Genomic DNA, 24,649 nt, shown 5'->3' on the forward strand with positions numbered 1-24,649 from the left:
ATTATTTTTTATTTTATTTTTTTATTATTTCTTTTTTACCCGTCCCTTTTCTCATTTCTTTTTTTTTTTTTTTTGTTTGTTTCATTGACACAACATGTAAATATAACGTACATCACCCACAACAGATAAGGAAAAAAAACCATTCCGTTTGTGTCCTCAGTAGTACGAGGGAGAACACTTCTTTTCAGTTTTAAATAGATATGCATCATTTTCAAAAGAACTATATATATGTACGTTCCTTTAGGGTAGATAATAGATTACTTTAGGGTCATTCAGGCCAAAGTACCAAAGTTATGCGACAGAGATCAAGAATAGTTATTTGGTACAATGGAGAACAAAAAATTCTTCATCTTAATAGATATACAATCTTATGAAAATGAATACACGTTTTCACTTATGGTTAATGTGCTGGAAAACATATATGCGTCCAACGAAAACAATAATTCGCTAAATACTAAGAACACATATATGCGCTAATTAAGCATTACATTCCTATACCAATAGACCTTGGGGTTCGATATAGAAAGATATCTCATCCCATCATCGAGATCTTTCGGTGTTCTGATCATGTTCATCTCACTGTACCAACCAGACGCGTGCACTCACGCAAGTAAACAAGCTGAAGAAGAGAAGTATATCGCGTTGGTTATAACTATAACTAAGAATAACTACTACTACTACTACTACTACTACTACTACTACTACTAACACAACTACCAGTTCATCAATACAAGTAGCAGTACATCATCATTACTACTACTACAAGCAGCCACCCACCACCACCCACCTACCAACACCATTACAAAGCTTACTACTATCTGCTACTTAGGAGCTACGGAGGAGCATCGTTGTTTAAACGGAATCGGTCAAGCGAAGCGCCACGGATAAGCATCCAGGAAAGGTTCTGGGTAGTGGGGAATACAGTTGGCTACTCTAGTGGCCACTCGGAGTCAGTTGTTGCTCTTATGCTCGCCGGGCATTAACGTTCCCGGGTCAGATCCTACAAACGCGACCCAACCAAACCAAACCAACTGACCCAAACACTTGTTCTCCTTTTACTTTTCTCTATCATCTTTCCTATCAATTATTATCCCATTTCTCTGACATCGGTTTTTTATTATTATTTATATCGTGTTTTGGGAAGAAAAAAGATCTGTCACAGAACAACAACGTTATGTGGAAAACAATTTTCAATGAATTAAGTTAATGTGTTAAAAAGATTTTAATGTTATATACAGTGTACCAACAATTTTTAAGTTTTGTATGAAAGAACTGATGGGGTGTTTTATTCGAGAAATTATACGAAAGAAAAGTTTTATTTACAAAGTGTGTCGATGATCTTCGATGTTATAATTTAATTCGAGTAATATTCGAATGAAAATACAACTAGATAAATGAATTCGTTTGTAATTGACAGCACGTGAAATTTACGATAATTAAAAAAAGGGATTTCGTTCTTAAAATTGCATCGAATTATAATCGGTGATGAAGAGAGGATTATTATTATTATTATGGATCTTATTGATGGTGTTGTTGGTGCTTGTCAGAAGCGTTGTGACGCTTCTGACAGAAAATATCGAAGATTGGGATGATCCAACGAGTTTTCAAAAACAATGTTCAGCCAAGTGTCCTGAGCTCGATTTAAATCAAGTAAGAATTTGTTCTAATTTCAAATAAAAAAATAAATTACTTTTATATTAGGATGAATCAAAAAGTTCGTACACTTTTAATATATTTCACAATGTAAATTTTACAAATAAGAAAATCAAAAGTAATATTTAATAACACGAACTTTGAATTCACCCTAAAAAGAATGATGTGATTATTATGCATCCAATAAATGTTTAAAACAACAGCAACAATATCATTGTATATATTATAAATTGAATTAGATTTCGTAAAAGAGAAAACTAATTAAAATAAAAAATAAAACTAGCATCAATACTATGATGTTGTTCTATCGAATTTATCTTCGATAGGGAAGTTCAAAGTTCCTCGTACATAAAAATATAAATGAAATAGAAGAATTTTGGTCTTGCAACAATAATAATAATAATAATAATAAAGGGCTAAAAAAACAGTTATTTCTAACGTTGGTATAAAACGTTAAATGCAAAAATGGCGACTAGAGCGAAGGACGTATCAATTTAAACTCTACTCTTCATTCCTACGGCGTACCATTCCGTTAATTAACTTAACTATACGACGACGACAACGCATCACATCGTGGTCCACCACCACAACCACGACCATCAACCAGCAGCAGCCAGTGCACGTTTCTCGGTGAAAGGCAACCTTCCTTCCTTCCTTCCATCATCGAAATCCTAACATTATTTCATTTTTTTTTATTATTATTTTTTTCTAACTTTATTCACAATGATGCAATGTGTCATACATGTGCAACCTGCATACGTTTATTTTCAAATGATCTGATATTGAAATCATTTGACATTTAATAATAATCCGATATTAATATAATCTAATTGATATAACCATGTGATATATTTAAATATATATTTTATGATAATTGAATATTATTAATTATTAATTTGACTTACGTTTAATATTGATTTACTAAAAATGTAATAAGCGTAACATTGTGATATGAATTATATCTAATAACGTATATTATTATTTCCAAACTTGAAAATAAGATAATATACGCTATTAAAAAACCATGCCGAAGATGCAACATCAAAGAAATCACATAATTTTTGTTTTTTCGTAATATCTTATCTGTACCATAAATCGTTCTTTCTACGTTCAATCTTATCTGTTCACGCGCATTCTTTTTCAATCCTTTCAAATAAATTGAAAATATAAAAAACAATATCCATATATATATGTATGTACTTTTATACAGAGAGATAAACAAAAAATATACAAGAGTATAAACACATACATACATACATACATACACTGATACAACGAAATACTTCTACTGACAATAATAGGATAATTAATTATAAACTAAGAACTAGATAAAGGAAGCAGTATAAATGCTCGTGAATAAACTATAATGTCACCGCGGGATAGTAATAGATAACAATAGTAATTTATATTGGATTTACCCTACAACAAAAATTGATCTTTATTGATAAAAGACGTAGTAGTAAAATAAATCTAACCAATTAAAATCTAACATACTTATCACTTAAATAATAATATAACAATCATATTATAAATTTTAATTATACTCATTAACATTCGATTGATCGATAAACTCATTTCGCGTATGGTGTTTAAAAAAACAAAAAATAGTATACTACACATGTATGTATGTATTTGTGTATGTATATTATTATCGAGAATGTAAATTATCTATCGTTTCTCTTTATCATGACCCGTTAAGGTCATGTTTAGTATTCTTTCTATGTATGTGTGATATTACGTAACGATCGGTAAAAGTTTGAATTACTATTGGGAACATATAAAACTTTAGTTAAATGATTTAGCACGAGAATTTGTCACGATTAATGTTCATCTTACTCATCCTAATGCATTCATTGATGCATACATATATATATATATATATGTTTTTTAGATCATTTTGTACTACAACCATATCAGGGAATGAAAGAGAAGGGGGAAGAATGAGGGTGGAGTGGGGTGAGATCGCGTGTTACAACTTAATGATGTTGTACTATGTTACAACGAACTGTTTTTAAATGGATACTTTTTATATCTGTTACAATCACGTTAATAGTTTTCAATGAAATAATATATAGTTATTAATCAAATTTATATCAAATGATTTTGAATAAACTTAGGATACCTTAGAAATTAATTAGGATGTCAAGTATTTGAAGTTTGTAAGATGGTTTTTTTCGGAAGCCAATTTTGTACCTTATTCGAAGCCAAAAAATACGTATAGAATCACGAGGTTAACTTCTTTTATATCCGCACACCTGGATTGTGATTTTTAGCAAACTAATATTACCTGAAAGAAGCAACTTACTGTATTATCTTTACTATACCATCACTGTTAATATGTGAGCCAATAAGACTCAAGTAGAAAAACACTTATGAGATAACGAAATTGTATGAAACCTATGTTCTCGTACTTGAAAAAAAAAAAAATAAAAAAACAGTCTCTAAATAAACTATACTATTGAATAATGGGGAGGGGAAGGATCGTAATAACATACAAGAGCAACAGGTTAGGTTTCTGTTAAGCATGATTATTTCCTAACTGCATAACACTGATTGATCCATTGACTAATTCAAAATGATAGAGTATTGTTATATTTATATTACGTAAAATGAAATTTTACGTAAATGTTTTTCCCCTTTGATATATATATGTATAAAACTATTATTGTATTTCTACGTAGTATAGTGCATTGCAATTATCTTCATTATTTTATTATCTTGGCGCCGGTTGGAAATTGCATTAGAAATATTATGCAACGAATATTATTTCTCTGTTGAGTTTATATCAACTGATATGTCAACTACATTTCAATCATAACTACAAACTATATTTACGTCATACATATATAATTGAGATTTTTTAAATTAATAATCTACTATTGCAATTATCATTTATTATTTTCATATATATATTTAATATATAATTCTAAACTAAAATATAAAAAGTAAGGTTAGTTATATCACATATAAATTTAAAAAAATTGAATTGTAATACAGTGTTATCTATTGAAAATTTACAGTAAGTGAAGACCTAGATAACCTCTAAAATATAAATCCTTAAATTAGCGATAAAAAATAAAAAATAAACGCGATAAAAACTATCCAATATGATATGATATTGAAAAAAAAATTACACAAACATCAAGATCGTTTTAATAATTTCTAAGTTTATTGGAAACCAACAATGTGACATTGAATTTTTATATTTTAAATGATATTTTACATTACTAATTAGTGTAAAAAGGAAAAAAAAGAAAGAAGTGACATAGTTGAAGGGTGACTATAATATACTAGTCGAGTAAAATTCCTTGCAATTAACCTCTTTCTAACATCCAACACTCTAATTAATTGTTAGAGTATGCTTATGCGAAATAAAATGTTACTTATATAAAGGTAATATCATGAATATTATATATACATAAATATCATTAAAAAAAAAAACTAAAAAAAATATAAAAAGTATGTAGTATCATCATACGTACGCGTAACTTTATACAATGGACTTCCTGTTGCTTGGCTATACTTTGAAGCTTCCAACTTTTGTGATTCCTCAAAACACATGCACTCGTATAAAATAAATTTTGTACAAATGATCGATAAAATAAAAGATAATCTTTAAAGTCCCCATCCCGCAACCCTGACGCAACCCAGACTTCATTGAAATGTGAGTTCGGTCATTTAATTTTAATTGATGAATAATAAACTAATAATTTACGATTTTATTAATGATAGAGTTATCCGATTGGTTTTAAAGAAGAAAAAAAATAAATCTTTGAAAATATTGAACTAAATTCTTTGATGTTAAAATAAAAAGGAAAACTAGGTCGTCACCTGCATCGCTTATGGTACTTGTTGTACATTAACAACTTCCGTCGGCACGATTGAAGTCATCCAATTGCATACCTCCCGAAAAAGTAGAACGACCATTCATGTTAATAGTTTCTAGCGAATCAAAAACGAACATAATTCGTAGATATTCGAAGTCATAAGTTTCAATGCAAATGAAACAAAAAGAAAATCAGTAGAATCCACCAGGTAGAGGAAGAGAAGTAGGGGTATCAAAAACATAAAAAAAAAATAGTTTTTTAAAATAAAATAAAGAAAGAGAAAGAGAGAAAAGTTCAACCCACACACACGCGAGATCGTAGATTTACTCTTAACTAACATTAATGCGTTTAGACGGGTCCTTTTATACGGGTCGTCGCACTTTCCCTTGAATTTAAGAGAATTTACTTTATAATGGATCCTAATCTATCTTACTATGGTATAACATTAATCATTGATATGATGGATATATTATAATCATCATCATCTTCATCTACTTCTTCTTCTTCTTCTTCTTTTTATTACTCTTTATTTTCTTTTTTTTTTTTTTGAATTTATTTAAAACGTTAAGATTATTATAAAACACATTTGTTAATACAATATCTCGAAAATATTTTTTTACCAAATTTATATTACCCAAAAAAAAAAAAAAAAATAAACAATATCAATCACGAATAATTGAAATCTAATGAACATAAAATATCATTTATTTAAACACTTTGTGTTGTTGTTGTTGTTTATTTATAAAACGATAGCCTCTTGTGCCGCAATGAATCTTACGATAATTAATAAAAACTTCAACGCAGTTCCCCCCTCCCTCTCTCTCTCTCTCTTTCTTTATTATTTTTTTTTTTATTTATTTTTATGGATCACGTTGAGATAGTCTGGCTCCGCATGCTGGCTGACTGACTTGGCTGGCCTTGTTGAGTTGTTCCACTTAAACGAGATATTTCATTATATCTCGATGGATGATTTAAAAAAGAAGAAGAAAAAAGATAATTTAAATCCAACCCGAAAGAACCGAACGAATTATTTATACGAAACTTTATTTCCGAACGTTATTGTAATTATTTCTCACGTGAAATCCTGCGGGCAAAACCCTATAGACTTTCAGAAAGGGTAGAGCTGCTACAATGTGTTCCAGTCCGATGATCACCGTCCGGTATATATTCTATACCGTACACCCGTGTCTGGTCTTCTCATCCGAGAATTTGAAAAAAAAAAAAAAAACAAATAACCTGACACCGGTACCATGCAAATCCGAGTAACCGTAATTCACAAATTTCATCCTCCCCACCTTTCTTTTTTATTTGTAAATATCCTAATCACGTACGTATATAGAATCATTAAATATGAAACTTAGGATTATAAAAATAATATCGTTTAGAGAGAGAAAAACGATAGGTTTGTTGCAAATCTTACAATTAGTTAATACAAATGTTATTCAACGATAATGCGTAGACTCGTCTACTATAAACGCCGAGACGTATGCGTGGGTTAACTAACGGTGTATATTTCAATGCACATTTCCATAATCTGTAGGTTAATCTTTCTTGATATGCACGTAATATTTCGTGTAACAACGAGATTCTTAATACATTAAACATGAATAACGTATAAATCATTTCGTTGGCTTGGAAATTATGTTAACAATCATTAACAATTATTAAAACGCTGCAATAAATTATCCCTTTAAAACCAATTATTATTATTATTATTATTATTATTATATTATTATTATTCCTATAAAAACGTTTCAATAATCCCACCTAATCGTTTCTTAGAATTTTCTTGAAGACGTAGATAAGAAAAAAAGAAGAATAAAAAGAAGTACAAGAAGAAGGAAGATGTCTTTAAAACGGATGTTACGAAATAAATAATAGGATAATTATTTATCAACGTTTTACAAGGTCTCTCTCTTTCTAGCTTTTTATTTTTCATCTTCTATCCGATGCACCTGTTGTTCTTCGTTAGACACTTCCGTAGAACAGGTGTACGTCCGCCGTTTAACCTACGTAACCGTTGACACGCAGTGTTTCGGATCCACCCTACCCCCTCTACCTTTTTTCAAGGGGTCTTTCCTTCCCACCTCGTTTTAATTTAGGGGAATTCGTGAGTTTTCGTTTGAGTTTTAAATAGCTAATTAATTCAACAATTATCAATCCCCATCCACCCCCTACACCACCACCACCACCACCACCATCCTCCTTTCACTTGTATAGCTGTTTTCATTCATTTTCATTCATTTTCTCATTCGGAAAATTCCGCCTGATTTTACCCCACTATCAAAAATGAGAAAACGTGTATCGTCAGATCTTACTCCTACTTCTTGATACAACTTAAACGTAATTCTACTATTCTGTCCACTCACAGAAAACGATCGTACGTAATGGCGGATAAAGACAGAAATATACGTGGCGGTACTTTATTTTATGCAGCTGTCCCATTTATGATACGGGATCGAGAAAAAAATGAAAGAAAAAGAAGGAATGTATCATATTGTACGATGTAAGAATTAAGAATTGAGTATATCTTTTTTTTTTTAGTATAATTGTTGTTCTTGATATTTTAATTGCTTCGTTTTAGTACTTTACGTTTTAATTTATAAAATTGTATTTATTTTTAAAATATTGTCGGTATAATTTCTTTGATCCTTTAACTCCTTTATCTTTTTTCTTATTATTTCTTTTGAAAATACTTTTTAACTCGTAAATTTACGTTTATACGAGTATGTTGCCCTTTTTTAGAAAGAAAATTTTTGTCGTATCATTTAACTGTATAAATTTGTTTGCATAATGTACACACGCACAGAATAATATTAATAATAATATACGTCTGGGTGATTTTGAGAAAACCATCGAAAAGGGGTGTGAAACCGAGCGTAGATCATCGTACACAGCTTTACAAACCAACAAACGTGTTAGTAGTTCGATAAACGTGAACCACGTGTGAAATATCGACCTTGATGTGAGTTCTCATAAAAGTTGCATAATGTGCAGATCGTAATGGTGATACCAATTAATTCTAAAACGAAACTTATCGATTTGCGAATTAAACGAACAATAGCAAAGAAAATTTAATCTGTGTGAGAACAGAAGCCATTTTTGGCTACATCGTATACAGTTAAATATCGTATAACAAATGTAAATTTCTTTTGCAGTTTCACACGGAGGACAGTAGCCCGGAAGTGGGATGCGGCGTAAGATGTAAAATCGAACAGGTTGGTAAACACAAGCTTTTTTTTATATTTTATATTTTATAAGACAAAATCAGAATGAAACACAATACACACATACGTTATAGTTGACACCTTTTTATCTTCGTTTGATTCAAGAAGACAAATGTCTACATTTCGGGTTAGGAGTACCGAATAAAAAAAATTAAAAAAATTGAAAAAAATGTCTACCTAACATGAACGAACAACAACAGATTGGAGGGCAAACATTGAAGGGATTGATTGGTCCCTCGTTGAAATAGAAGTACTTCCGCTGCGTCGTACCAACGTTGGTAATCACTGGAACCCCTTTCGGTAACCGTTAAAAGTATAGAAGGGATACTAAACGGGCAAATAAAAAGAAAGATGCGCTGACATTATTTTTTTCTCTCTTTTTTTTCTTTCTTTTTCCTTCTTCCTCTCCGCTCGCTCATTTCTGATACGCTTACATAGCCACGAGCATAAGTATATATGGGGACAAGTAAGTGTGTACGCGTGTATGTGTACATGCATGAGAGAGAAAAAACAACACAGAGCACCGTAACTAAATAGGATTGCGTTCCAATGTAACCTCTCCTATGACGGATGCCGCCAAATTGTCCTGCGGTTCTGACTGCCCTTCCGATTCTTTCATTATTATTATTATTATTATTATTATTACTTTTTTTCTTTTTAATTTTTTTTTCTTTCCCTCCCCCCTTTAGTTCCCTTTTTGTTTTCTACATATCCGTTTTGGTCATGTGTGCTATCTTTATTACTTAATATTTATCATATCCTTTCGTTATATTATTTTTATTCTACGACTACCCCCACTATCCAAATCAATGAAATAAAAAAAAATCATAGATTATATTTATTTTATAAAAAATATTTCTCATAGTCATCTCAGAACATTCAATCTCGATCGATCATCAAATTTATTTCTCAACTCGATTCAATTTTACACGGTTACTTTACTTTTTCGAATTGTGCTGTGGGCAATTTAAAGTTATACGGGCTAATCCTATCCATTCCGTTGGTAAACATCCATGAGAATTATATATTATATATATATATAAACTTATTGAGAGAGTAATTATGAATGAAATCTTTGTGAATGAAATTCCACACGTTAAATACACGTTACATCGTAATGCGTATAAGTAAGGGAAGGAAAGGGGGGTGTGGGTGAGTGAGTGTGACAGAAAGGATTGGAAAGGAAAGGAAAGTACAACAGGAAACCGGAAATAAAATCAACAACGCGTATCTCCATAGTAAAATAAAAAAGAAAGGAATCCTCAACCCTATCCCCTCCCTTAATAAGAAACAAATCGGTAATAAATCCTAGTCGTTGAATAAAATTAGGTATAAACTATTTTAAAAGATGTTATCCTTGAAAGCAACTATAATGGGGCTTCGTACTAGAAGATGACATCCACGAAAGCCATTAAAATGGCGTGTACTGCCTAAAAAGATTAGAAATGACTTAAGTTAGGTTAAAAGAGAAAAACTAGAATCGAGCGGATAGTCAGTCAACCCATCCCGTCCGCGGGTTGTATGATTTACGATCTGTCGGGAGTCGAGAGAAGAGGCTTCACGACAGGGGAATAATATGTGTCGAGGATTTAATGAGGAAGTGAGAAATTAGTAGCTGTTGCGTCGAGCCAGCCGGTACTCTGATAGTCCTCTTACCACGATCACTATACACATATACACACACAACACTTTCATAAAATGTACATGCTATTATCTTTCAAAACAAAATATTTTCCTTTTTTTTTTAAACCTAAAGTCTTTATTTCCCTCATTATCTTCTTTTTTTCATATTATATATTATTCTTTCGGAATGAAAAAGATTGGCAAATTTTGTACAACAAAAATCAAAGAATTCTATCCAATTAAAGAAACTTCATAAATATATTTAATACTATATTTATACGTTTTATATCTCAATGTATGTGCAACATACGATCTTGAAATAATCTCTTGAAAAATCAACCCATGTACAAACTACATTCATTATATCATTTCAAGTAAGTCTATGGCAGTACTTTGACTTCGGGTCAGTGGTTTTGTTCATTTATATATATATATATATATATATATATATATATATATATATATATATATATATATATATATATATGTAGTGTTTGTAATATATCTGTATATTAATTCTTGTACATATATATGCTTTTGTATGAATCACATCAAGTTTGTTCCAACGACTGTCAATAGAGTTTTCTCTTTCTCTTTTTACAAGTAAAAGTACAAAGTGATTATTAATAATAACTATTATCTGCGACACTTGTGAAAAAATGCTTTTCTTCTTCGTAGACGTTCTGACCTACGCGATACCCTTTTATGATTGACTATAAACATTTGCCGTGTTAGACGCATACATATATATATACAATAATATTTACATATAATTTAAAAGTGAAATACATTTCGTATGAAAATAAAAATAAACCATTGATGAAAGAACAAAAAAAAAATAACATCTCACTTACGTTAAATACAAACACGTAAAATTAAGGTTGAATAATTTCTATTTCCGACGATTCTCACGGTTGGTTTACGATGTACGATTATTGAAATTGAAAAGAGACAACACTTTTACACGAAGTATTAAATAAAACTTTTCCCACGATTAATATGTTTTGTCGTTTTTTTTTTACAGTGTACCAGAGGATGCGAGGCATGGCAACAAGCACTCGAAACGAGTTGTCAAACAGTTTGCGTTAGTATGATTGTTCAATTTTATAAATCTAACGGATAATAAATAAAGTTTACTCTTTCAATCAAACCTTTAATAATATTCGTATTTTTTTATTGAATACAATTATATCAATTATATATAATAATTCTTATTTTATTACAGAATGGAACGCAAGAATTGTTACCACCTAAACAATTGTATTGCGTATTGGGTTGTCACGATGCAATGAATCGATACGCTCAACAATATAAAGGTAAATTCACAAATAAAACCTTTAATATCATATTTTTCTCTAGTATAGTTCCTATTTTTGTTTGTTGATCAAAAATTCGCAAATTCTTTAGCATAACGATCAACAACATCTATCCTTAAAGGTTCCTCATCATAAATACTGAAATTACTCGTGTCACCTGGCATACCACATTTCGGTATAAACGAAGGTTGTATTGTTTGATAATAAATTTGATTCCAATCAGTCGTACGAAACCATCGATGCATTTTAATATCAATAATACCATTTTTTAAATTCCCATATCTTTTGGTTAAATCCACTTGTAACATATTCTTAACTATATCTCTAAGATCATCACCAAAATGATGAGCATACTTGTATTTACCAGTTATAATCTTTTCATAAATCTTCATCGGATCATTTGCATAAAATGGGGGATAACCGGCATTCATTTCATATATGAGTACACCGAAACTCCACCAATCAACAGCTTTGCCATAACCTTTTGACAATACAATTTCTGGTGCTATGTAATCAGGTGTACCACACAATGTCCATGTTCTACCTTCAATCATTTTGCAAAAACTAAAATCAGTGACACGAATATAACCCGTATATTCGATCAATATATTTTCCGGTTTCAAGTCACGATAAATCAAGCTACAATGATGCAAATATTCCAAGGCCAATGCAACTTGTGCAGCATAAAATCTTGCCAATGATTCGTCGAATCTTCCCATACGTCTCAAATGCGTAAACATTTCACCACCACTTACGTATGGTAACACCAAATAAAGATACGAATTATCCATAAAGAAAAATTCCATAAAAACTATAAAAGGATATTTAATACATTGCAAGACTTTTTTCTCGTTGTATGCGTGTTGGATTTGTTTCAACTTCACTATCCGTGCCTTTTGTAATATCTTCATGGCATAAAAAACTGATGTAGCTTTGTGTTTAGCCAATATGACACGACCAAATGCACCTGTACCAACCGTACGTATACGTTCGAAATCATTCAACATAGCATTGTGTTCTTGTTTTTCTTTCCACTTTTTTATAAATATCGTTTTCAATTCGTCCAATATTACGTTGTATTCTTTCAATTTTTCCAAACGTTCTTGCTCTTCCATGTCATTCCTCGTGGATAATTTTTTATATCTCCGCCATGAAACATTGAACATTTACCGATTGAAAAATTACAGAATTCAAACGTGCATATGGAAATATTTTTTTAAATGAATAAATATTATTTTCTTCTTACTTTATTGTTCTTTTTATTTTGACAGATCGTTGCTAAGAAAAATTTATTAAACGATCTGAACATACAAAACAGATGTGACATTTTTAAACAGTGGAAAGTTAATATATCGATGGTTCATTGTTTCATGGTGAACGATCAAAATACTCTGCATTCGAAGCTTGGTTTTAAAAAAGTTTCACTTCTAACACGTGTGATCTGCACACATGATCGAATAGTGTTGTTTTATTGTTGAAATAATTAGCGAAGATAGGAGTACCTGCAGCACCCGCACTGGTGGCCGATTCTTTGACGGCAACCTCCTTGAGATTAGAATGGAAGGACGTTAATATAGATCGACGTATCAGTGGAATATCTTATCTAGTGCAATGGAGGTACGAGGAATTGGTTGAGACATGGCAATATTGTAGAAATCAAACGTGGGGTGAGGACGATCAAATATTGGTGGAAAATTTACAACCATATACGAAATACAGAGTAGGTTTTTTTCATTATTTTTTCAACGATTCTAATTTGAAAAGAAAAATAATCAAATATTTGAATTGCATTGTTTTTTTGGAACAGTTTCGCGTTGCTATGATATTAAAATGGACGCATAATCCAGAACCAATAGTTTCTGCACCCAGCGTGGTAATATTAACATTAGCTGCTGGTTTGCCATCGTCACCACCGGTAATTGTAAGGGCAGCGGCTGTTGACAGCTGCCGTGTATCTGTGTCTTGGGAACCAGGCCCTTTTCCAAATGGGCCACTTTTGTCTTATGTACTGCGTCTGCAAGGGGCTGATCATTCCCAGCTTAAGGTACACGCCACGCCAGAATTCGAAATCTAACCAACCCCATACCACCAATCCCACACCTCTACTCAATAAATTATTACAAAATAATGAAGAAAAAAACACATCCGTAAATCTAGTATTAATCGTAATAAAAAAAATGACATTTTCGCTCGTTCATAATACGGTTTGCTATGGGAAATTTATAGGGAATCATTTTGCATGTATTTTTATTCAAATTCGATTGAATTTAAGGGTCAATTCATATTTAATCGATTGATACAAATGGTTAATAAAATACTTTGGAAACAAATATACACTAATATATATTTTTTAATAATACATTTTATGATTTATCAAATCAAAATTTCCCTTACGACACCCATGTTTCTGGCATGGCGTTTTCCCCCCCCCCCCACAAAGCGCATCCGGGTAAATCATCTAACATAATTGGGCTGATAACGAGATTCTTGCACGATTTTGATGTATATAAACCGAACCATTTATATAAACCTTATAATATATCAACAGGATATACCAGCATCAGAAAATACGGATCATTATATGTTTCAAAATCTCGAACCAAATAAAACTTATTCAGTAAGTGTAACGATGCGAAACAGTGTAGGTGAAGGGCCACCTGCTACGATTCACATATCAACCAACCCAGAACCTACAGGTATGTATTATTAATGTACATTTCATAATTCGAATTCATTTCGAATTAAAAATACAAAAAGTGGGTTCTTCTCTCTAAAAAAACAAAATTCAGTCAAGGACACGGAACAACCAATTTTAATACTCGGTGGTGAACACGTTGTGATGAAACAAGATGCCGATATGTTGGACGAACCCAGTGTCATTTATCGAACATCCAGTATAATTCGTGGCGTAGCAATTCACGTTGCTTCTGCTCAATTATTCGTTTCGGATTCGACTGGATGCATTTACAAAACTTCGATTTTAGAACCATCCAAAAGAATTATGATACTTAGCCCTAGCGAAGCTAATTTCAAACCATTGAGTTTATCAGTCGATTGGTTAAATTTACAATTGTACGTATTGGGTGAGGTTAAACATTCGACGACAGTTTGGCAAATAGCAAGATGTAATTTGGATGGTAAAGGTTTAACAGTTGCCATGGCTGGTTTTTTGACAAGACCTTCACACATTGAAGTAGATCCATACAATGGTTATCTTTTTTGGGTAACCAGAGGTGGATTGTACAGATTGGACTTGGCTGATATTAGTAATGGAGTTAAACACGAGGTAAAATAATACAAAATTAATTAATATGAAAAACATCATAAAAAAATGTTTATGTAATCGAATGACAGGTTCAGCCGTATCTAATACTAGAGGATGCACATTTAGGAGCATTTACCGTAGATCATACGAATTTCCGATTACTGGTACCCCATCAAACGGAAAATACCGTAATGTCCGTATCGCTTGACGGACGTGAAGTATTAAACTTGCGTGCCAACACGCAACAACCTAAATTCAAGAACGTATTATCCTTGGCTATGGCTAATGGTCTATTTTATTGGACCAATGGGGAAGAGGTTTTAACTGAGGGCTATCATTCAGGACAAAACCGATACTTTCATAACGCATATCCGGACAGGTGCCAAAAGATTAAATATACCTTTTTATAACCTGTTTAAGTCTAAACACAATGTGTGATATTTTTTTTCCTTTAGATTGGATGGTTCGTTCGTAAGCGTGAACGTTTTAATGGACGCAAGTCAACCGGTTCCAGTACCAGTAAATCCACCTACCGGTGTACAAGCAGTTTTAGGTGCTGAAAGGGCCAAAGTATCGTGGCAGGTGCCACATTTATTAGGTGGTCAGGGTAAAGGTGCATGGCAAAATTGGTCATACGAATTGGAGATTAAAGACGAGTCTACCGGTGAGACTATTCGTCAAAATGAGATAGCTGGTTCATCACACACGGTATACAATTTACGAGAAAAATCCAAATATTCGATCAAAGCGGCTGCTTACACGACTGCTGGTAGAGGTCCATGGTCAACCGAATTTCGTGGACGTACATTGAGGTAAGATAATCCATCCGTACACTTTGCTTACCCAATAAGAAACCTTCAATTTTCGTAGATAAACATTATTTTGAAACAATTAGGAATGGATCGCGTGCATCTATCTTATGGTCGGCTAACGAGGGTTTATTAAAAAGTGACGTTACCGGTGAAAACATCGATACACTGATTTACAAAACTAGCTTAAAACAATCGGAAAATATTTATCACATAGTTGACGTCAGTTGGTACAAAGATATGTTATATATCGTTGGAAATAATTCTGCATTGTATCAATACAACATTACGACACATGTTAAAACTAAATTGAACATTCATTCGGTTGGTAGCGTGGCTGTTGATTGGATATCAAAGAAATTATATTGGGCTAATCCTAAACAACAAATTGTAAGAGATCATCCTTTTTTTCATTTATAAATAAGAAAATAAAAATATGATTCAAATGTAATGCATAATTAAATGATTGCAGATAACAAGAGCTAACTTGAATGGCACTCAACAAGAACCCATGTCAATTTTAGCAATAGTCAAAGAACTTATGATCGATTCTTTAGAAGCTTACTTGTATTGGTCGACTGGTCATGCTGTAGAAGTGGCACGTTTAAACGGACAGGACAGAAGGTATTATCACTCTGATGAGATATTCAATGGTAAGCAAGTGATGGGTTTAACGTTGGACACAGAACATCGTTATTTATATTGGATAGTAAGAAGTTACGAAAGTGGTTCCATAGTTTATCGTGCACCAACATCTGAAAGAATACCGATGGATCAAAAGATCATACCGGAAAAAGTTAGTTTAATTAACAAATTAAAATCCAACAATACAAACAATTGTTCCAATTATAATCAAATGATATTTTATTTTTAACAGGTATCAGCACTGCAACACCCAAATATTCAAGGACCACTCTGTTACTTTTCGGAACACCTATTGTGGTTACAGGATGACAGAAATGCAGTAATTGGTGATTTATTCGGACAAAATACTGCGATTATTAATGGTATCACGTTGTCGGGTTTAAGAATGGTAGCTGTCATGGATCCAGCACTTCACGGTTATCCGAAAAATCTGACGTCAGAAAACGTTGTAGTTTTACCCAATGCAGTTGATCTGGATAGTATCAGGGTGGAAGGTAATTCGGGTAAATTCAACGTTTCCTGGGATCCTGTTGACAATATCAATTATGGAACAGTTTTTTACGAAGTTAAATTTGTCGATTACATCAATACCAATTCGAATCCTGAAATAACCAGTGAAACTTCAATGCCGTATAATAATTCAGAACGTATTGAACCGTATTCGTTGTTGGAGGTTACTGTTAAAGCATTCACGTATTGGGAAAGTTCACATCATTCTAGAAAAAAATTAAGATCACCACAAAGTATTCCATCAGAACCAACGAATCCAAGATTGTTCGTGGAAAATCACAAAGAACCTCTTAACGACAAAATGGAAACTTCTGTCAAATTTAGGTAAAAATGAAAACTACCAACCATTTATATTGGTTGAATACTTATTTTTACTTATAATTGAATATAATTTACATCACATTTGTTACAGATGGAATAGACCCAAATTTGAAAATGGTGTGATATTGGGTTACACAGTTCAATGTTGGTTCAACGAAATAGCAAATCATACTGATATACACGTTTGCGATGAATCAAACGTACCAGCTGATACATTAGAATACAAAATGAATTATTTATCTGCCAACGTGACGTATTATTTTCAAGTACGTGCAAGAACGATCATTGGACCTGGCCCTTACACCGATGTAATTGGTGTATCAACTGCTTATGAAAATCCTGTACCGCAATTGTTAGTCGCAACTATTGACACCATTAACATAATCGATTTGGATCATAGTACGAACAATCGTACAATTGCACGACAAGGAATCGTTGAAATAGATTTCTTAGCTGCAGATGATCATATTTTTTGGATCAATAAAATGCAAGAATTAATTTTGTACGATTCAAAGAGAAATCATGCAAATAAAATTTTGACACTTAACAATACTGCATACAGTTTATGCGTTGATTGGATAGCCAAATATTTGTATTGGAGTGAAACTAATGAAAAAGAAAACGAAAGTCGTATCTATAAATTGGATTTATCTATGTTGCAAAAAAGTATTTTAACGTTTTATCCAATAGTGATTAGAAATGAACGAATCGTTAAATTAAATGTTTTACCATCTTCAGGGTAAGACGAAATTAAATATCATTGGTTATTGCATTCATAAAAAATATATTTTTAAATGTAATAAAAAAACTTTTGTGTTTGTTTAGATCTTTATACTGGATAGAATCAACGAAGATTGATCATGGGATAATAATGCAATCAGATCTTTATGGTGAAAATATTCGACCTTTTTTTAATCAAATGAGAGATTGTTCATGCCCTTATCAACCAATAGTTTTGCCAATAATGACAATAGATAATACAGAAACAGAAAATCCACTTCTCTATTGGGTATCACCTGAAGGTTATTTGTACGTTTCCGATATCGATGGATGCATCTGTGATATGATAATGGATCCAGGTTTGAATAAGGGTTTAACATTTGCATTATTAACGGTTGACAAGATTAATATTTATTGGACTAATAATATTGATATGAAACTTTATCTCGTTAAAAAAAATTTAACGGAAGAAAAAATCATAGATTTTTATTATACTCCACACGTACGAAGTATCAAAGCATTGGGTAAATCATTGCAACCTTATCCAAACCCAGAATGTTTGATGCCACGTAAAATGCCCTACAATGTTGATGAATTGAAAAAAACAGCTAACAGTATTACCGTACGATTACCTGAACCTTTTCCATACGATGCTTGCAAATCTTACAATTTACCAAAGACATTATACATTATGAATGTTTATGAATGTATTGAAAATAATTCGCAAGAATGTCATGACAGTTTCGACAAAGTTGAAGAAACTAAACAATACGAAACTTATGACGATGAATATACGATAGAACATTTGAAACCATTTACGCGTTATTTGATAAAATTAAGTTTGGCCAATACCTACACGGAATTGAATCAAACTAATTTGGAATTTAGTTCGGGTATTGTATTGACAACCGGTGCTGGTGCACCTAGTGCACCGGAAAACGTCACCGTCAAAGTTCTTACGCCAACATTGGCAGCCGTTTATTGGATGCCACCGAAAATATTTAATTCACCTGCAGTGAGTTATGAAATACATTGGAAATCTGATGGTTTGATAAATGGGGTTAGACAAAAGGGTGAACAATTAGTAAAAGATACAGAACGTATTAATAATGATAAACTTATGGCAATGTTGCAACCATTATTACCAGGACAAGTATACTTCATATCGGTTCGTGCTTATCCGGCACATTTTAATGAAGTTTTTAGCGAAAGTGAGAAACAAATGATTAGTATGTATCCTGAACCAAATAATTTAACATTAATATCGGCAACCATAAATGGTTTAAATTTATCCTGGATACCAACGATTAATCTAACGATCAGTTATATATTGGAATACAAGGATGTTGCACAGGAAGAATGGCGTGTTGCAAATGAATCTGAATATGATCAAGGAAAAGTTATTTATAGATTGAAAAATTTGCAACCACGTACTTTATACAAATTTCGTTTGTTACTTCGATATCCAAATTATGATCAAGATTTTATATGGTCACCCGATGGTAAATCTACTTTTCAAACTCAAGGTGACGTACCGAGTGCACCAGGAATACCAAATTTAATTATAGAACGCAACTCGGTATATCAATTAAATTGGGACGCTGCACAAGCACACGGTTCTCAAATTACAATGTACCGTTTGGAAGCTGAAATAATTGATGGCCAACAATCATATGAAACAACAATGGCAACAATGACAACAACAAACAAGAGCAGTCACGAAAATTGGACATTATGTTACAATGGAACGGACAATTATTGGACAATCAAGGAAGACATGAAACAAAGATACAGATTTCGCGTTAGTGCAAAAAATAGTTATGGTTTTGGTGCTTTTAGCATAAGCGACGAAATCGATTTGACCAATTCGGCAATCGGTGGATTGATAGAGGATCAACAATCGTTAGGATTAATTTTAGGTTTTACTATACCGGTCATTGTATTCGGTTTAGCTTGTTTTTGCTACTTTGTATGTCGTAAGTTGATTTACAATTCTTCTTTGATATTGATTGAGATTGTTTTTGTTTAAAACAAAGTATTAACATTCAATATTCTTGTTTTTTAATAGCCTGCAGACAACGTAAAGACGATAAAAAAGAAGTTTTATCACCAATTGTATCGGACGTAGAATTAGCAACGTTACGAGAAATACCTCGCAGTAATTTCGTACAACCTAATGCACTTTATGCGTCAACCATGCAAAACGATCCGGATGATTCAATGTTACCAAAAATAAAACGAGAACAAATTACATTGGCTAAATTTTTAGGCAGTGGTGCATTCGGAGAGGTCAATAAACCTGACAATACTTTAACATACTTCACTTTCTGAATTTGTTATAATGAAAATATCCATTTTTTTTATACTCACAGGTATTTCAAGGAAATGCAAAAGAATTGGATGGACCTGGAACTGTAACACCTGTTGCTGTAAAGACACTTCGAAAAGGTGCAACGGCACAAGAAAAGAGTGAATTTTTGCAAGAAGCAAGACTCATGAGTCATTTCCGACACAAACACGTATTAAGACTTTTGGGTGTTTGTTTGGACATAGATCCGCCATTGTTAGTTTTAGAACTGATGGAAGCCAGTGATCTGTTGAGTTATTTGAGAGAAAGTAGATCCCTACAACCTACAGATCCTTATGCATTACGTTTACAAGATCTTTTAGCAATGTGCGAGGACGTAGCTAGGGGTTGTCGATATCTCGAAGAACTTCATTTTGTACATAGAGATCTAGCTTGTAGAAATTGTTTGGTATCGACGAGGGATCGTGAAAATCGAGTCGTCAAAATTGGTGACTTTGGTCTGGCCAGGGACATTTACAAGAACGATTATTATCGAAAAGTAAGTAGATTAAATCTAAAGATAACAAATTACAAATAATGATTAAACATTAATTTTTACTTTATAGAAAGGTGAAGGATTACTTCCAGTACGTTGGATGGCACCAGAATCCTTGATAGATGGTGTATTCACATCTCAAAGTGACGTATGGTCATTTGGAGTATTAATGTGGGAAATAACTTCATTAGGACAACAACCTTATCAAGCTAGAACAAATTTAGAAGTTTTACATTTAGTACGTGCAGGTGGTAGATTACCACAACCATTAAATTGTCCATTGGCGTTGCATCATTTGATGTTGTGTTGTTGGAGTGCTGCCGATAATAGACCAAGTTTTAAAACATGCGTAGAACATATCATAAATCTTCGTAAAAATACTCAAGATGCTGTATTAAGTCCTGTAAATGCTGGTCATTGTTTGGTACGAAGAGGTGAGTCAATGAAAAAAATAATCATTCGTTATAACATGCTTACAAATTATGCTTAAATACATCATGCGTCAATTGATCATATGTGTTATCATATTTTATATACAGGGTCATTTAAACTTACATTAAAAATATTACATTAGAACCTGTAAGTTTGGGTCTCATCCTGTATATATATAAAAATAATATTTCATTAAATACTCCAAATAACGTTTTCCACGATTTTGTTCATTACTATCGTTACTATTGTTGCACGATCTTTATCAAATTAATTATTTTGCACGTTCGATGCTATTTCAAAATTTACTATACTTATTATTTATAATACCGATCCTTTATATCGTTTCAAATTCATGTTTTAATATACGCTTGGAAGCTTATTTTCATCATACGCTAACTTCTTCCGTCTCCACCCCACCTTCCAGCCCTCTTAGCCCTTCAATGTGAAAAAAAAATTAAACATGAATTGTATTTAACGCAAAAATGCTTGGAAATATACTGATCATCGCATGACTTGATGCTTGCAGGCGTATCTAACATGGCTTATTTCGCTGACGAGAATCAAAATTGCAATAATCCAGGTGGGTTTCTCAATACATGTACAATTACAACATATCTATTTCATTATTTAATAAGAAAAACAAAAACAAATTTACTTTAACACATAATTTCATTTTTTGTCAATTAACACATTTTGCCACTTACATTATAATTCACGTTAAAACGAATGCCATTAATTATTAAACTTGATATTTATATTTTATATTGAATAATTAACATCTTTTACCTATGCAGTCAACGATTAGAATCACGCTACCATATTATAATTGAATTAGATGAAAAAATTAATATTTAATTAATAATTATGCTTATTCAGGTAACTCATGGAAATCAAGCAGTTCGGAAGGAAGTAGAGATATGCAACCTTTCTTACAAAATCCATCGAATACAACGTTAGAAACACAATCAGATGGTGTACCAAAATATTTAGAATTATTGGCAGACAATGAGGAGGTTGTTTTAAGAGAAAATCGTGTTACCGAATATGAGATACCACGAACAATTAATATTTCTAATCCCAACTTAATAAATATAGATAAAATATCGGACAAAAGATTGGAAGTTAAAAATTCAGTTGATTCCAGGCGTGAATTAAAAGAATTTTTAAATAACGATATTAAAGATCGTAGATCATCGATAACGTCATCTGAACCATGCAGAGAAACAATTTTTGAAACTAACATGAATGACAGATGTAAAACATTGGGCACTTTCAACAAATTAAGAAATTCAAACATAAGAGCAAGTTTTAATGGTGGAGATTCAACGATGAACGAACAATTAAAATTCAAACGATGCAATACGATCAAACGTAGAAATTCTGAAATATGTTTGGAACAAAAAAAGGACACGTCGATGATTAATAATAATAATAACAATAATAATAATAATAATACGAATACGAATAATAATCAATCGACTACTATTATTAATCGTACGAATTTGATTACGAATGATTCATCACATAATACCGTTTCTTCATCGAGGAACAACAATTCTACTACGAAACAGGATGATAATAGTGTTGAAATAGTCAGTGATAATAATACCATTAAAAATAATAATTTAACTAAATTACAAAGGACACCGTCCACGTTGCAAGGTGGTAAAGCTAATATTCCATTGGTGATAAATAGTGCATTATTAAATTTGTTAAGACAAACACCAATAATCGAGGATAGTAATAACGGTGTTACATATACGAACATTAATAATACAGACACTGTTAAAGTTAACGGATCGTAAAACGGTTCTTTTTTTTCCTATATTGTATTTTGTAAATACGAATATATATATATATATATATATATATACATATATCAACTTTTGATATTGAACACTTTATGAATGTGTGTGTACCTGCATCAAATTCGTACGAAATCTCGTTAACACCTTTGTACGTTAGAAACTTACTATTATTTGATCACATCATTTTCATTTTATATATTATTCCATACTGTGTTAATGTTAACAAATGAATTACGGATTTAGATCAATTTTTAATTCCAAATAAATAAATAAAATACGTATACATGTATTAATTATCATTTTATCAATCGTTGATAAATAATGTTAAGTAGGATGTATATTAAAATGAACATTTTTACTACACTTATCGCGTTAATAGCTTTATGTTTAAAATAAGTTAACACATAGAAATAAAAAAAAAACAATTAAATATAAATCGAAAAAAATATATATAGTTATAAATAATGTAAGTGATTGACAGCGTAAAAAGAGTTGGAAAAAAAAAAGGAAAACTCTAGCCAAGTACACTGCCATTTTTTTGTCATCCTTCCACGAGTGCCGCAAATACAAAATGTGTAAAATAAAAAGACTCAGTTAGGTTTCATATTTTATATAAATCATGTATACATATCTTTTGTAAATATACTTAGCAGATATATAGATTAAAAACTAGTTATAATAATTAGTAAAAATTCATTCATATCGATTCTTCATTTGCAAATGTTAAAAGGATTTTTTGTCTTCACAAAATTAATAACCTTATCTAATTAATAAATAAATAAAACATTAATTAGTTTTAATTAACTGTTTCGTGTTTGTATATCATACCATGAACATGCCAAATAAATTTTGATAAAATCGATGAAAAATCATGCATCCCTTTTCTGAAAAAGAAAAAACCGAAAAAACCAAATAAAACGAAAATTATAAATCAACAGTTTCAACGTGTAATACCTGTAAAAAATATAAGAATTATTAAAAAACAGATCACACATATTAGAAGTGAAATCTTCTTTAAACAAAACTTCAAAATCACTCTGATTCTAAAGAAGGTTTCACTTAAAAAAAAACATTATAAAGTAATTAGTTTCTATAAATGAATTGGATAAAGGGAAACCAAGGAAAGGAATAACAAGAAATATGATATGTTAATTAGAAAAGTTAAAAGAAACTAATTACATTTATAATGTTTATGGGTAAGCGGTCTTTAGCTAGATTTCACTTGCCATGGAATGTATAGCATATAAAAATATGATAAACATTACATGGAAAGTAATATCCATTGCTCAGGTCTAACCACGAGAAGGTAACCACTTCTGAAGACCCACGAAGGATGTGCATCTTAAAGATGGCCACATCTGAATATAATTCAAAGGAATGAACCTAACTCTTAGGCCCCTCCATAAGAGAACCACCATAAAAAATCCTTAAAATTATTATTGAAAATACCAGTACAATAATTAAAAAGAGTATACAATTATGAGTTGTTCTATGAAATCTATAAATAAAGAAAATACATTAAAAATAATGATCACACATGTGCGATGCTACAAAGAGAATTATATAAAGATACAAATTTTCATTTTATTTATACTAATAATTATTTTATACTATTCTATATTACCAAGTCCACTTCTTTTTCCTTTATGG

At 31.5% G+C, this 24,649-nt stretch overlaps 2 protein-coding genes across 3 annotated transcripts; one reads left to right on the forward strand and one right to left on the reverse strand.

Annotated features, from left to right (window-relative positions):
- Positions 1-853: 853 nt before the first annotated feature.
- Positions 854-23,803, forward strand: sev (receptor protein-tyrosine kinase sevenless). Of its 2 annotated transcripts, XM_015321002.2 has the most exons (20): positions 854-1,650; positions 8,639-8,698; positions 11,355-11,414; positions 11,556-11,646; positions 13,134-13,366; positions 13,454-13,690; positions 14,195-14,342; positions 14,436-14,932; positions 15,001-15,290; positions 15,367-15,723; positions 15,807-16,110; positions 16,193-16,516; positions 16,598-17,199; positions 17,288-17,935; positions 18,022-19,892; positions 19,985-20,205; positions 20,289-20,762; positions 20,830-21,193; positions 21,718-21,771; positions 22,068-23,803. In XM_015321002.2, exons 1-20 carry the CDS (start codon positions 1,486-1,488, stop codon positions 22,994-22,996), a joined length of 7,929 nt encoding a protein of 2,642 aa, XP_015176488.2. In that variant the 5' UTR covers positions 854-1,485; the 3' UTR covers positions 22,997-23,803. The 2 variants fall into 2 exon arrangements, with proteins under 2 accessions (XP_015176488.2, XP_015176489.2); XM_015321003.2 differs by lacking the exon at positions 21,718-21,771 and having other exon boundaries at positions 855-1,650.
- On the reverse strand, positions 11,715-13,127 carry LOC107066409 (cAMP-dependent protein kinase catalytic subunit beta). The gene has a single exon (XM_015321006.2). It carries the CDS (start codon positions 12,810-12,812, stop codon positions 11,715-11,717), a length of 1,098 nt encoding a protein of 365 aa, XP_015176492.1. The 5' UTR covers positions 12,813-13,127.
- Positions 23,804-24,649: the final 846 nt, after the last annotated feature.

Source organism: Polistes dominula, unplaced genomic scaffold (assembly GCF_049000335.1).
Source record: "Polistes dominula isolate Pdom_NZ unplaced genomic scaffold, Pdom_raw_medaka contig_29, whole genome shotgun sequence".
Taxonomy (NCBI): Eukaryota; Metazoa; Arthropoda; class Insecta; order Hymenoptera; family Vespidae; genus Polistes; species Polistes dominula.